Source organism: Poromitra crassiceps (genome assembly GCF_964638095.1).
Source record: "Poromitra crassiceps genome assembly, chromosome: 1".
NCBI classification, from domain to species: Eukaryota; Metazoa; Chordata; class Actinopteri; order Beryciformes; family Melamphaidae; genus Poromitra; species Poromitra crassiceps.
In genome coordinates this window covers 69,447,179-69,462,933 of record NC_139623.1, presented here as the reverse complement: position 1 = coordinate 69,462,933, position 15,755 = coordinate 69,447,179, and the positions used below count along the sequence as shown (strand labels likewise).

The following is a 15,755-nucleotide window of genomic DNA, read 5'->3' as shown; positions in this document are numbered from 1 at the left end:
CTTACAGGATCATGGCTGGAATTTGACGATTTGAAACATCCACACTGTGCCACCCATGCAAAGCTGCCGGTTCCTGCTCAGGACATCCACATCGTCTTCTGGGAGATGGGAAATGATGATGATGAGAGAAGTGCTTGTTCTCCCTCGACCACCGTTACTGAATCTCCCCCATCCAAAAATGAGATGAAGCACAGTCTTTCAGACAAACACTTTGTGGCAGATGAACTACAGGCTCAGTCTCCAGAACAGTCCCTTCTCATCTCACAAGATGACACAGACGTGGTCTGTGCTCTCACAGTATCTGGAGACAGCCACAACATCATGGACACCACAGTAATGACAGGCGTGGATGCCTCCATAGGCTCTACGACGATGCTCGACGCCTCTGAGGGCCTCGCCCACAACGACATGGTTACACTCACACTGGTGGAGGTCAAAGAATCACAAGTGATGCTTTTGAATGGCAATGACCAAGATCCTGATAGCAGGCTTTCCAGCAGAAATGAAATTGTAGACTCTTCACCTACTCCAGATAGCTCCTCCGCTGTCATATCCAGTGAAATGCCTCATGGCTCTGCCGTGCAGCTGCTCTCCAGCCCCAACACATCGAGCCCTGAAACTCAAGATGACTCATCATGCGATCCTACGTTTGTGCCTCCTTCCAAAAGAGGAGGAGGTCGAGGCAGAGGCAAAGCCAAAGGCCCCGACACATCCGACCCCGATACTGTAGATAACTCATCCGGCAATCCTACATCTGTGCCTCATTCCTGGCGAGGAAGAGGTAGAGGTCGAGGCAAACCCAAAAGCCAAAGCGGATCAAAAAGGAGAAAGGCTGTGTTGGCCCAAGCGGGCCCAGCTACTTCACAAATTGCATCATCGGAGCACTCGGAAATAATCCTTCCCACACAGGTGGCTTCCACTGCCACCTGCGACGCACCAGCTGTTGTAAAAACACAACAGGCCTCTCCTGAGTCTTCAACCAAAACCTCACCGCCACCGATCCCTCAGACGAGTCCCGAGCTGCCGTCAACACTGCACTCCCGCTGGTCTTACCTGCTCAGCAGGTACCCCATATCCAAAGCGCACTCGTCCATCACTAAACTCCCTCCCGCCCCTGCAACCACCTCAACCACACAAGTAAAGCCCACTCTCCCTAGCCACCCTACGCCAGTGAGACAACGGCCGGCCCCTGTGGGATACTTCCCCAAAGCACAGCTCAGGAGAGAGGACAGTGAGGCCCTGCCGCTCAAAGCTGCAGAGATGTATGGTGCATTCAGTGCAAAGACCTCAAGCACCTCGACTCCTCCTCAAACCCCTGTTCCATCCCCGTTGCCGTTTCAAAAAACAACTCCTACGGCCCTCCACAATGGCAAGCCAAAAGTGTTCTTTCAACCTGTTGCCCCTGTCCCCCAGAAATCACTAAGGAACACTACAGTGGTGTCTGAAACATCAATTCCTCCTCGTGGAGCGATGAAGATCCTTAATATATCCTCCCAGAAACATTTTGTTCCTCCTGGTACCCGGTACAAGCTCTTCAAGAAACTGAAGACCAAGAAGAAGGAGCTTGCGTGGATAAACCAACTATTGGATGGCCAGCGGGGAGCCGGAGGGGAGGCCAGCCTCAGACCGGATAGCACTGATCTGAGCTCCCCCCACACAGTTACCTCCAGTACCTACGACGGCTCCGTTTGTGACGACGAGTTCTTCGCCGACTTGATTTCACCGGCAACAACAGCCAGCAACCTATCACCAGACAGCACCGGCTTCCTCGAGATGCTTACCATCGGACAAGATGGAGGTAACCCTTTGGACTATAGGGGGCATGCTATCGGTGGTGCGTCGCAGGTGAACATTGTCGCGGACGGCAGGCCCTTGTTCACAACGTCGCACGGTGACAACTTCCTGGAGGAGTATCTCTGTAGCGCCGCCACTCAGCACCCGACTGAGACGGAGACAGAAGCACTCAGTGCACTGGACCTGTTCTTTTAGCCTGTGGGCTGGTGTGTGTTCTGCAAGCTGCAAGCAACAGATGACATGAACCTGGCTGCTTATGAGGGAATTATGCAAAATGTACCATAGTTTACAACAAGTAAGCTACACTTCATCTTTCAATCAGATTATGCCTGGCCTAAGACTAGTCTACTGGAGTTGGCACTTCGCTAGAAACTTATGAACTTCATCTTTAACCGTTTATGTAATAATGGGCTAGTTTGGCACTTTTCTATGTCATTAATGGGCTGTGTGAGCCCATCATGTTTAAGGTGATCAACAGTTTGTTTGCTTTTGAGTTTTCTTTGTTTTTAGAAATTACTTGAATTCTAGAGGAAATTCAAAAGTTTTGTCAAGTTTTTTTTTGTCATTTTAGTTTTTAGTCAAATGATTTGAATGTGTATATACTTTTTTGTTTTATACAAAATGTGATTGTCATTGTTATAACGCACAACTCATGTGATTATGTATTACCGTAGTTCCTCTTGCAAACATATGCTCACCTATGGACATCTGTGTAGATCAATTTGACTGAATTCAGAGGTCATGACTCCAGTACCTAGATGTTTTTGAGTGACGATCATTACGATGTTGTGCGTGTTCCAAAGTCTTCCCACTAAAACCTAATGTATTGATTAGCCCAAAGTGTGTCAGTGGTTTCTTTATATCAACAAAGACAGTGCCAGTTATGGCCGTTGAAGCCAAGAATATTTGTAGCATTGTAAATACAAGATGTCATGTCTACGACTTGAGGTGAGGTGATTTTCTTTTTACACAAAAATGTAAAGTTACACACCACTTGTATTCAGTTTCAGTCAAAACACCATAGTCCTTTGAGTCAGCATCATTTCTATATTCCATAAACTACGGCTCAAAGCATATTTTGGTGGAAACAAACTTGCGTTGACTGTTTCAGGATACGTCATATCCCTCCACCATCTTGACAGCAGCCACAAGACAACTTGACAATGATCAGGTTGCAGAAATTAGCCCAAGATGATTTTCAAAAAGATTATCTTGAGTAGTTTGTTTTGGCAGGATTACAGTTGCATTTCAGAATGTTAATTGAATTATTTATATATATAAAATGTCCATGTGTTCATTCCTAGTACCAGAATAAACTTCCGCACACTGTCTCCACATGCAATCAAAAGTTTAATAAGAATAAAGTTTTGGTCATGAGACCATCAGATTCTCTTACAGAAGAGGAGGAGGGACCCAGTTAAATAGGCTGGCAAACCTACGTGGACCAATCGGGTCGCACTGCACCCTGACATCATAATTGAACAATTACCTAGATAGATAGAGAATGGCAGGTATGGGTCAGAGGACTGATAGGGCACAGCAATACCCAAAACAGCAATAAACATACACCCTTCATAATACAATATACACACAGTAGGTGATAACAAATGTTATGCACAATATAGGAAGCATAACATATCAGAATAAGGATCACACAGGGTGAGTGAATAAATAAAAAAAATGTTGCAAGTTTACCTTTCACTTCCTTCTCATATGGTTTAGCCAATAAAGCATATAACTAGAATAATTTCCAGAATAGTCTGCTCTGCACATCTTAGTGTTACTATGGCGCTCCAACGTCCTTTTTCAATGAGAGAATATAAAGAATGAGTTTACTTTTTACTTTTCTCATAATCTTCCGAGTAGAAAAACTACAGAACCCAAGAAAATGATTTTCGTGTGTCCTCAGTGGCCTCTGTGGTGCGGAAGTGTTCACGCGACACCTAGCGGCTATGGCCTGGCAGTGCACAGCATTTCACTCGTGCATACGGTTACGTTTTAATTCGCTTTGGATAAAAGCGTCTGCTAAATGATGTAATGATGGCGCCCTTACAGACAAAGCACACAGTTTGGCGCATCATTAATTAACCCGAAAATATACACACACAAAAGGGTGTTCCCATACCGGGAGTCGAACCCGGGCCGCCTGGGTGAAAACCAGGAATCCTAACCGCTAGACCATATGGGACTTGGCATAGTTTGCCGTGATCACCCTTTTTGAATAGGAAGCATCACAAACTCGCTGTCAGAAAATGGGGTCTCCCACGTTGTCACAATTATAGACAAGCACAGAAACATGGCCTATGGCCCTATTTGATTAGATTTTGTCCCCAAGGGCTCGGAGTTTCAGCCCCGTTACACTGAATGTCGCCTATAGAGACAGTCCGCATGTCTGGGAACGCCCATACAGGCTCTAGGAACGCTCACAATAGACGCTGGGTTAGCTGGCTCAGCTTGGCTGGGGGCGTGGTCAGGGTGGGGTAAAAACCCCCGTTCTATCCATTCAGCAGTTAGAATTTAGCTGATAGCCCAGCCCAGGCAGACACGATCGGGGATTTAACCACTCAGCTACATGTTATGTTACACTGTTGGATCTTCTTTCTCCATTTGTTTGCACCATCGACATAAATAAGAGGTTTGCACCAGTAAGAGTTTATTATATATATTTATTTATTTATTATATAATATATATATATATATATATATATAAACAGTATATATCGTCATTAGAGTAATAAGCAACTGTGATGTCATCGGTGCGGCCCACAATTGCTCAACATTGATGATAATAATAATATTATAATTATAATAATTTTATTTATAGAGCACCTTTCACAGACCAAGATCACAAAGTGCTTTACAAAACAGTAAAAATACAATATACACAATATGCTGAGTACAGCATGTGACCAAAAACATGGGCCACAGCTACAGAAACTAGTACAAAAAGAAAACACAAGCACAGACAGAGGTAGAGCAATACACTGTTCAAAGATACAATTCATCATAAAAACAAAACGGGATACAGTACGAGACAAGCATCAGGCATTGATGATGTCACTATTGCTCGAGTGACATCACTGATGACATCACAATTGCTTGAGTGACATCACTCACTGACAGTGTTGGGCAAGTTACTTTTAAAATGTAATATACATATTACTAGTTACTCTCTTTTGAAAGTAATAAGTTACTTTACATTATTACTGTCTGTGAGTAACTCGTTACTTATTACACTACTTTTGCATTACTTTCACCAAAATAACAGCAGCAGCAGAATGACATCGCCGCCCCGGAATCATCCCGGAAAATCATTTCAACTGTCTTGAAGTCAGTGTAAACCGTCCAAGATTCTAAATGTTATCATTTTCCTTTTTTTATTGTCATCTATAGTGGCTATTTGCATGAAAACACACAATTTGATTAGGAAATGATTGTATCTTTATTTAAATATGTGCTTTGATAAATAAAAAAAAGTAACTAAATTTGTAACTTGTGTTACTTGACAAAGTAACTGGTATAATATTACTGAAATCCTATTGGTAATAAGTTATATTACTGAGTTACTGCTAAAAGTAATATTATGTAATATGTTACTTTTGTATTGAGTTACCCCAACACTGCTCACTGATGACATCACAATTGCTCGAGTGAAAACACATTTTTACAGATATTTACAGATTATGTTCGATCCAAAATTCATAACTTTGAGGCTCTCCCAAATTATTTGTTTTAATGTTTTGTTAAGCCCTCCCCACTCCAGGCATCTTATTTCTAGATTTGTGTGTCTGACAGCCGCATCAGGGCCCCCACTGAGAGGATTAGAGAAGCGTGGCAGGAGGAACTTTGTGTTGATTTATCTGAAATGATATGGGACATGAGTCTGTCTGTGGTCCAACTCTGCTCAGTTAAATACCAAACACCAGCATGTAAAGTTGCTCACTGTCTTCACAGTTCCAAGCAAGCACATTTTCAGCACATTTTAACAAACCGTGATAATACAATAACCGTGATCATTCTCTTCACGATAATCGTGATGTGAAATTTTCATACCGTTACATCTCTAGAGTGGAGTGTGTAAGAGTGCAGAGGAGGTTTCCTGTATCACCACTAAGACCAGAAGTCTCCAAGAGTGTGAGCTCCACAGTGGAGTTCTCTAATCTGCCTGAGGTCTCCATCAAAGCAGCTCGCCTGTCTGATGTTTGGGGGCAGATCTCTCTCTGCTCTGTTCAGCTCAACAGTCATGGTCAACGCAGACATACCTGAGGCCTTTCCACTGAGGGCCTGGTAAGGAGGGCTACGCTCTAAACAGACAATCACCGACAGAGACGAGGTCAGCGGGCAGTGGAGCAACGCCGGTAAACTGGAAAACAATGAGCAACGTTAAGGATGATGTCATAACCACTGATGATGTGGATGACGTGTCATGAGGTGACATGAGTTTAGTAACAACCCTCAAAAAGTGTGTCTGTCCTATGTGTGTGTGTGTGTGTGTGTGTGTGTGTGTGTGTGTGTGTGTGTGTGTGCATGCATGCGTGCGTTTGTTTGTGTGTGTGTGTGTGTGTGTGTGTGTGTGTGTGTGTGTGTGTGTGTGTGTGTGTATATATCCTGTGTGTGTGTTTGTTTTGTTTGTTGGTTTTTTCCTCCATTTGTTTTCACCAGTAGTCCAACAAGATGCCAAATAAAGCTGAGAGTCCACTCTCCACAGACCTTTTTTATCTACAATCTCCCATGATGCCACACATTGATCTCCTGTGACTGGACTAAACACTTCTTTGTTTTGCAGGAGACCCCACAAGCTCCTTCAGGACACTGCTACATGTGAAGCTTGAAGAGCATCTTTAACAAGTTGTGTTTTGACTCACATGTTGCTGCCACATCTAAAAAGGTCCAGCAGCGCCTCTTCTTTTTTGAGAAAAATTTGATCTTTTAATGTATCTTCTGAACTCATGACACTTTTCTATAGGAGTTTTATTGAATCTGTTTTTATGTTTTGCATTGTGGCCTGGTACGGCAACACAACCATGGCCAACAAGAACAGACTCGGTAGCCTAGTCAAGGTGGCCAGCAAGGTCTCTGGGGGCACCTTAACCCAGCTCCTCGACCTCTACAAGAGGCAGGTGATCAGGAAGACCACGTCCATCCTGGAGGCCCCTGATCACCCCCTCCATTCAGAGTTTGAGCTCTTGCCCTCAGGGCGTCGGTTCAGAGTGCCCGCGACGAGGACCAAGCGCCTCAAACTCTCTTTTGTCCCAGCTGCCATTCAGCTGCTAAACGGCAGATAGAACTTTAATTCCCTGGCTTTGCCCATTTGCACCTTACTACTCACTCTTGCACTTTTTATGATGCTACCTATTTGCACTTTATGATACTTGCCTTCATTTCCCTGTGCTTTTTTGTGCTTTTATGTCTTATGTATGTATGCTTTTAGCTGTAGTTTTATCTTAAGTGTTTGTTTGTTTTTAGTACTTGTTGTTTTATGTGAGTATTTTTGTGCCTGTTTTTAGTGCTTGTGCTGCACTATGTGTGTTTTTAGATTTCCTGTCTGCAAACCAATTTCCCTGTGGGGACAATAAAACTACCTTTGACCTTTGACCCTTTACTCTGTAAGGTAAATTTACCTATGTCAGCCAAGCATGAAACACCCTGTATGTGTGTATGAGTGTGTACATGTTTGCACCATCTGACGTGCAATCACACACACACACACACACACACACACACACACACGCACGCATGCACGCACACACACACACACACGCACACATTGAGGAAGTGATGGGCAGTTTACACATGCACCCCCACCTCTATTCTTTTTATTAAGCCACAACACAATTTACATAGAAGAGGACACCACAAAGGAGTGTGCATGTGGGAGTGAGGGAGTGTGAAGCACGCCAGAGAGGAACTGAACAACTTTCTCCTCATATCTCCACCGATTTGGATGTGAAAGATCAGCCCGCATCCTTCTCACTCTCTTCCTTGAACTACAGAGAGAACATGGACTATGTGGTGGAGCACATTTACATGCTCGTCATCGTCACCCTCATCAGTGTCCTTCAGAATGGTGAGAAAAAGCAAGAAAGAATGTTACTAAGAATATTACTATTACTTACTAATATTACTTACTAATATTACTTACTATGTGTCTGTCAGTTGGGTTTTTGTTGCTTTGAATCTCTAGCTCTAAGAAATTCTGTACAATTCTGACGACATTATGACGATTTCACTGCTTTTTATTTGTTTCTGGGTTCAAGCGTTCTTTGCCCTGAAGGTAGAGAAGGAAGGCAAGGCCCATAACACCCATGATGCTGCTTTTGAACGAGTGTCTTGTGCCAAGTAAGTGTGAATTCTCCACTTGTTGCTCACACAGGCACACCTAACAGGGTTAGCTGTGTCTCTCTGGGTGATTATTCCCATTCTCAAAAGTGTTATGCTTCTCACTCAGTGACCTGCCAACTGAAACATCTGCACCACTAAAACAACGGATGCTGTCATTTATTTTGTTGACTAGTCTTATATTTGCATACAACACATGCAAACTTTCTACTTGGCTTTGCATACCTCCCCAGTAATACTTCCATCAAGAGGCAATGTTCAGTTGCCTGAACCTATATGAACAACTATGTGCTTGTCAAAACTTGGACTTTTCTGCTCAATATACAAGCGGCATATAAATATTTCAACACGTTCTCACTCCGAGCGCGTAGCATATTGACGCTTTGTCCCGTCCCTTGTGCGTCGCTTGTTACTAACACGGTACCCTTGAGCGACCCATGAAACGACTTGGGCTTTCCGACTAAACTCAATGTAAACCCATGGAAGTCATCTTTGACGCTTATGGCAACTGCTCCCCCATTAGTCAACTGCTCCCCCATTAGGGTCTGGGGGGAGGTTAGGTTTAGGCGTGGGGGGTGGGAGAGGTTAGGTTTAGGGTTAGGGTCTGGGGGGAGGTTAGGTTTAGGCATGGGGGGTGGGAGAGGTTAGGTTTAGGGTTAGGGTCTGGGGGAGGCTAGGTTTAGGCGTGGGGGGTGGGAGAGGTTAGGGTCTGGGGGAGGTTAGGTTTAGGCGTGGGGGGTGGGAGAGGTTAGGTTTAGGGTTAGGGTCAAAAATCAAAGTCAAAGATGACTTCCATGGGTTTACATTGAGTTTAGTCGGAAAGCCCAAGTCGTTTCATGGGTCGCTCAAGGGTACCATGTTAGTAACAAGCGACGCACAAGGGACGGGACAAAGCGTCAATATGCTAGGCGCTCGGAGTGAGAATGGGTTGAATATTTACCATATAAAATGTGAATCCATGATCATCACTTAGATTCAGAAGTATGCCATTTCGCTTAGAATAAGTGTGCTTTGACCAATGAGCTAAATCTAGAAATGTAAATGTACAATTATTTATACTATATTTTAGTTGATATGTAGACACCTATAGTATGTATTTAGTGTAATTCCCTATGTAATCTATGTAATTGGCTACACTAATATACTATAGCCTACATGTATTACATGTATTAGCTTGTTATTAAGCCCCTATTATACAGACAAACCACAGTTCAGTGTATGTGGGGCCTTGAGGGGCTCATCTCTTTGTCAATGAACACGACACCAATGTTCTTCATGTTTGAAAGACATGCCAACCTATAACTTGATGCAAACATTTGGTGGAATTTGGAGAAATGCCTGTACGGTGTCTGTCACATTATAGCCCTTATATCCCTCTTTTTACATAATTTGCATTGTAATGTCTATTTGTATGATAAGTATGATAAGGTCAGCTATTAAGTTCAAGTGTGATTTTTGGGCAGTTTTGGACAGAGACAAGTACTGGCAGTCCTCTTAAAAAGTGTGGCGGGGATGGTTTCCTGAATCACCGTCTCCAGAGATGTGTCACATGGTGGGAAGTGGTCTTGACTCTGTGCAACAACACACTGCACTGATTAGTGCAACAGCCGGCTAAGTGCCGACTAGAACCAGCTCAGATTTTCCTGGCTTCCCATTTCAACGTCAACAACGTACTCCTCCAGCACTCCGAAGTAACACTGCACTCTGTAGCTCATGCATTGTTTTATTGAAATGATGGTGTTATCTTGATGGTTATTCTGCACGACGGTTTCAAAACATGAGCCAATAGGCATGGAGCAAGGGCTCGGGAACATCAGTCATGTCTGAAAGACGTGTGGGGTTGCTTCATGGCTGCTGCTTGTTGCACATCACGTCCGTGCGATTAAGTAATGGTGCTTCTTTGTTTGCGCTTCTCCCAGTCGTAACTGCATGGACACCTACCCCACCTTCCTGGCAGTGATGTGGTGTGCTGGTCTGTGCCTCAGGCAAGGTAAGCATTCATCAGATAGTCATACAACTCAACTGTCATACCCACCCACACAATACATACAACCCAACTGTCATACCCACCCACACAATACCAACAGAGACATTACCAACCCACACAATACCAACAGAGACATTACCCACCCACACAATACCAACAGAGACATTACCCACCCACACAATACCAACAGAGACATTACCCACCCACACAATACCAACAGAGACATTACCAACCCACACAATACCAACAGAGACATTACCCACCCACACAATACCAACAGAGACATTACCAACCCACACAATACCAACAGAGACATTACCCACCCACACAATACCAACCCACACATTACCCACCCACACAATACCCACCCACACAATACCAACAGAGACATTACCCACCCACACAATACCAACAGAGACATTACCCACCCACACAATACCAACAGAGACATTACCCACCCACACAATACCAGAGACATTACCCACCCACACAATACCAACAGAGACATTACCCACCCACACATTACCCACCCACACAATACCAACAGAGACATTACCCACCCACACAATACCAACAGAGACAACTCAACTGTCATACCCACCCACACACAATACCAACAGAGACATGTGGGGGTAGGAATGATTACTCTACATTTTTTTTCTCATTTGTTTGATAAAGAGCAATTAAAAAAAGTGAAGAGCAGAGGCACCAAGTCAAATATGTCAGTGCTTCTCAAAGTGGGGTCCAGGGACCCCCAGGGGCCATTGAGGGAGTTCCAGGGGGTCCCCAGCAAAAAGGGGGATGCTTGATTTTCACTAAAATTCCACCCAAGTAACACAATGACTGAATGTATGACTATTTGGGTCATGCGTTTCATACACTTTCTGAAATAAAACATCTTCAAAGTGTGACAACCCTCCCACTTCCTTGGCCCTTTCTTGCAGGAGCCTGGTGTTGGGGTCGTTAGGCTGATTGGGTGCACCTGGGCCTGGTGCAGTCATGGGGCCCCTATCTTGGTACAGGCGATATCCCCTATTCGCGCAGCAGCTACAGTAAATGCATCCCCACCTCACGGGAGCATATTGTAATGATTTATACAGTAATGCAACTGTTTAAAAGTGATTGTCTGGGTATACGTGACCTCCCTGTTTTCTAAGTTAAAACAGCCCCGAAATATGTTGGGGATGCAATTCTCGGCGGGGATGCGGAAACGTTCACGGCGCCTGCCGCAGGCGCAAATTAGAGCCGTGCCAAAATAGTCTGCGCCCCCAAAATGCCTGGGCAAACGGGATTTGGGCGATCTTAAGCACCAAAATTATTCACAGGTGTGGCCAGGCAATGCCTGGGCGTTACATCAATCAGACCAATCCGATTCCCGTCTAGCAATCGCTGTTTGCGTGAGGCATGCAATATACTGTAAGTCTCTCCATGCGTAATAGAGTGGACTCACTCCTGCCGAGGACAGAGAGAGATGGAGAGAGCTTATTGACAGATAGTCTGTGGTGCCAACGACCCTCCGGGTTATGGGATAGGTGAATTTGAATAGCCTATGTCCATTGTCCAACCAGTAATTTCCCTCTTTGCGATGTGATAAAAGTTTCTCAGTGAGTTATAGTCGATTGCCTCACTGAATTATCTGCTAATACCCAATTTTAGCAGCAGAATTTGATGTCCTGGCATGGCAAGGCTGTGCATAAGGACATATCCAAAGGAATTTTACTCTACACTGCGCAGCACGGAGATTATGGTGCGCTCAAGCGCAGCAGGGTATTTAGCGCGTAAGAGGTGCTTTTTTTTTTTTTTATACTTTTTATTTTCATCTTTTCACAAACAGACAAATCCACATTTTTTTTTTGGAAAAGGAAACCAAAATATACATATAAACAAGAACACAAATAAGGAAAATAATATGAGTGCGCTGACAGGGGGGATAAACCACAGTTTCTCTCTCGATGGGGAAATCTTCTTAGACCAGTGACCTATATATTCCATACTCCACTTCCTCCATGAGTCGAAGTGGGCATTTATATATTTATTTTTACTTTGTTATTATTCAGTTATTCCTCTTTTTTCTTTTTAACAGATTTTTTTTTTTTTTTTTTTAACCATTTCAAGGACAGACAAGTTTTTTTTTTTTTTTTTTTTTTTTTTGGGGGGGGAAAGGAGACCTGGATACTCATGTAAAACAAATAAAGAAAATAATATGTGTGTGCTGACACTGACAGGGGGGGGGGTGGACAACACCTGATGGGGGGGATCTTCTTAGACCAGTGACCTATATTTATTCCACTTCCTCCATAAGTCGAAGTGGGTATTTATTTTTATTCTTTTTTTTTAAAATATATATATACTTTTTTTTTTTTTGTTTTTTTTTTCAATTTTTCATTTTTCATTTTTCATTTTTTTTTTTTTAATTAAATTAGGTACTTATTATCTTCACCATTCCAAGGTCAAACACTTTTTTTTTTTTTTTTTTTTTTTTTTAGGGAAAGGAGATCCGGATAGACATGTAAAGCAAATAGAGAAAATAATGAGTGCACCGACACTGGCAGGGGGAGTGGCCAATAGTTACTCTCTCGGTGGGGGAGCCTTTTTAGACCAGTGTCCTGTAAGTATTCCACTTCCTCCATGAGTCGAAGTGGGCATTTATTTTAGTCCTCAGACGTGCAGTAAGTTCCTCCATTGTTTTGATTTCCTCCACAATACTGATCCACTCCCCCACTTCGGGGGGTTCCTCCTTCAGCCATCTCCTTGTGATCGCCTTCTTCCCTGCCAGTGTCAGTATCCGGAACAAACAAAGGTCTCCCATCGCAATGTGTTCTTCAATTTTTCCCAAATAAATAATCTGTGGCTCTTTTGGAAAGTCATACCCCATAACCCTCTGCATAACTTGAGTGATGTCCAACCAGAACCCCTGAATCTTTTCACATTCCCAGAATATATGAAGATGATTGGCATTTATCTGTCCACAGTTTCTCCAACATATCTGTTGTTCGTGTGTCTGTCTGATTTTGATCTGTGGTGTAATAAAAAATCTCATTATATTTTTCCATCCGAATTCTCTCCATCCTCTGGATCGAGTAGACTTATGTTGTGTGTCACACATAGAATGCCAATCATCTTCTGTTATATCAATATTCATTTCTTTCTTCCATCTCTCAAACATTCGTAAGAGGTGCTTTTAAAATTATAACAGGCATGCGCTTGTGCACGCCCCAATTTGCATTGCCCAGGGCAAACGCTAAATTACCGCTTTTGCGAAGATAGGGCCCAAGACCTTCAGACCATTCAGTCTCTCTTCCTCTTCGCGATGCATCTTTTGTTCCATTTGTTTGTTTAATGTAGTTTGTGTTTGAGTTATTTTCCCTTAGTTTTAGTTAATAAATTATGTTTTCACCTTATACCTTGGTACTGAATGACTGCCCTCATTGATAACCTTGTTTAAGTAAATAAATGAGGGGAGTCATACAACAAAGTAAAAGTTAAACGAATAATTTATTAACTACAGCTAAGGGAAAATAACTAGACAATACAAACTATATTAAACCAATGTGAGGAGGGAGAGACATTGAATTTACCTTTTTCACAGCAGCCATTTTGTGTCTAAAAGGTGGGAAGCAACACAGGTGCAAGTGTGAGCCGGGCAGGGGCCGTAAAGTCACTTAAACTTGACCGACAACGCCACCTAGGTTTAGGGTAAGAGCCTAGGAACTCTTATACAGGAGTATATAGGTTTCATAAAGTCTGACAAGTTGCTTGATATTGAGGTTATACAGGAGTATATAGGTTTCATAGTCTGATAGATTGCTTGATATTGAGGTTATACAGGAGTATATAGGTTTCATAAAGTCTGATAGATTGCTTGATATTGAGGTTATACAGGAGTATATAGGTTTCATAAAGTCTGATAGATTGCTTGATATTGAGGTTATACAGGAGTATATAGGTTTCATAAAGTCTGATACGTTGCTTGGTATTGAGGTTATACAGGAGTATATAGGTTTCATAAAGTCTGATAAGTTGCTTGATATTGAGGTTATACAGGAGTATATAGGTTTCATAAAGTCTGATAGGTTGCTTGATATTGAAGTTATACAGGAGTATGTAGGTTTCATAAAGTCTGATAGGTTGCTTGATATTGAAGTTATACAGGAGTATGTAGGTTTCATAAAGTCTGATAGATCAGTGGTCCCCAACCACCGGGCCACGGACTGGTACCGGGCCGCAAAGCATTTGGTACAGGGCCGCGAGCCCGGTCCAATTTTTTTTTATAAACATAGGCTATAATATTATAGGCTGTGTGTGGTAGTTGAAACATAGTGCAGTTGATGTTTATTTATGTTTGTAGTTGAAACAAAAACATAAATACTGTAGGCTACATACAGTACAACACAAAAGGCTGTTATTTACCCTTTGTCGCCACCTGGTGAGTAAATATATACTAAAACCATTAAAATTGACAACTGACATTGACAATGTGACTTTTTTTTCCATGCATCTACTGGTCCTTGGCACAAAAAAAGGTTGGGAACCCCTGTGATAGATTGCTTGATATTGACGTTATACAGGAGTTTAAAGGTTTCATAGAGTGATGCTTGTCTCCATCATGTTTGAAGCTCCTGCTGCCTTTGCTGGGATCATCTACCTTGTGGTCAGGCAGAAGTATTTTGTTGGCTACATGGGACAAACCTCTCAAAGGTAAATTTAAGGCATACATTCTGTGTAGGCCCTATTCAGACACTATCAAGGTCTTACTTGTGTTTGTTTCCATGCAGCACTCCAGGCTACCTGTTTGGGAAGCGCGTCCTGTTCTTCCTGCTCCTGATGTGCATTGTGGGTATCTTCAACTACCTGCTGACGCGCTACTATAGCAGCGACTATAAAGAATATGTCGACACCATCTGCAGTGCCGCATCCGCTCTCCTCCTCATCCCTTAAGACCGGAGTGTCGAATGGAAGCCGCTGCATTTACCCACATTTCTCTTTTACTTGATGAAAGTTGTCGAGTTCAGAATTGGTATTCATTTTTTTGTAAAAGAGCATTTATTTGAGTTGGGTGAAAAAAATAAAATTTCTGAGAAGCACACGATTGTCTACAAGCATTTCAGTATACAATAGCTCAGATTTCTTTTCCCTCAACCCCCCTACAACAATAAATAAAGTGAAAATAAATGTATTTCATTTCCACCTAAAATACCCCAACCCTTTTAGACACATACTGTAACACATAACTATAAACAGATTTCAATAGGCATCATTCGTATTATGAGAAATGTAATATCTGGTGCTGCAATGCTTGGGGTTTCCATCCACTGATACAGGGAGATGGCAATAGCTCAGGAGGTAGAGCTGTCGCCTGGGAATCAGAAGGTTCCCAGTTTCGAGGCTTGCTCCTCCGGGCCTGCGTGTTGAAGTGTCCTTGAGCAAGACACTGCTCCCGACGAGCAGTTGCCGGCTGGCGCTGTGCATCTCTGCACACACCGTGGCTGTGTCAATGTGAGTGTGAATGGGTGGATGTAGACATTAATGTCAAAGTGTTTTGTGCGGTCAGACTTGTAAAAGCGCTTCATAAAAATATAGAAATATCTGGACCCCAAAGCAACTGTAAGGTAGCCTGACATCAGACTGAGATTGT

At 42.9% G+C, this 15,755-nt stretch overlaps 2 protein-coding genes across 2 annotated transcripts in view; both read left to right on the top strand.

Annotated features, from left to right (window-relative positions):
* Positions 1-2,625, top strand: part of uspl1 (ubiquitin specific peptidase like 1) — a 45,720-nt gene extending 43,095 nt beyond the window's left edge. The window contains exon 9 of the mRNA XM_083634850.1: positions 8-2,625. Within this exon, the coding sequence (XP_083490976.1) occupies positions 8-1,989 (1,982 nt within the window). The 3' untranslated portion in view covers positions 1,990-2,625. The remainder of the gene's footprint in view (positions 1-7) is intronic.
* Positions 2,626-7,660: 5,035 nt separating this feature from the next.
* On the top strand, positions 7,661-15,204 carry alox5ap (arachidonate 5-lipoxygenase-activating protein). The gene is made up of 5 exons (XM_083635795.1): positions 7,661-7,861; positions 8,052-8,133; positions 10,053-10,123; positions 14,737-14,818; positions 14,896-15,204. Exons 1-5 carry the CDS (start codon positions 7,795-7,797, stop codon positions 15,056-15,058), a joined length of 465 nt encoding a protein of 154 aa, XP_083491921.1. The 5' UTR covers positions 7,661-7,794; the 3' UTR covers positions 15,059-15,204.
* Positions 15,205-15,755: the final 551 nt, after the last annotated feature.

Bases quoted from the DNA above. Each gene is read 5' to 3' on its own strand.
- alox5ap (XM_083635795.1), top strand. From the start codon at position 7,795: ATGGACTATGTGGTGGAGCACATTTACATGCTCGTCATCGTCACCCTC. The intron at 10,124-14,736 runs GTAAGCATTCAT...TCATGTTTGAAG, and splicing joins TGGTCTGTGCCTCAGGCAAG to CTCCTGCTGCCTTTGCTGGG. The intron at 14,819-14,895 runs GTAAATTTAAGG...GTTTCCATGCAG, and splicing joins ATGGGACAAACCTCTCAAAG to CACTCCAGGCTACCTGTTTG.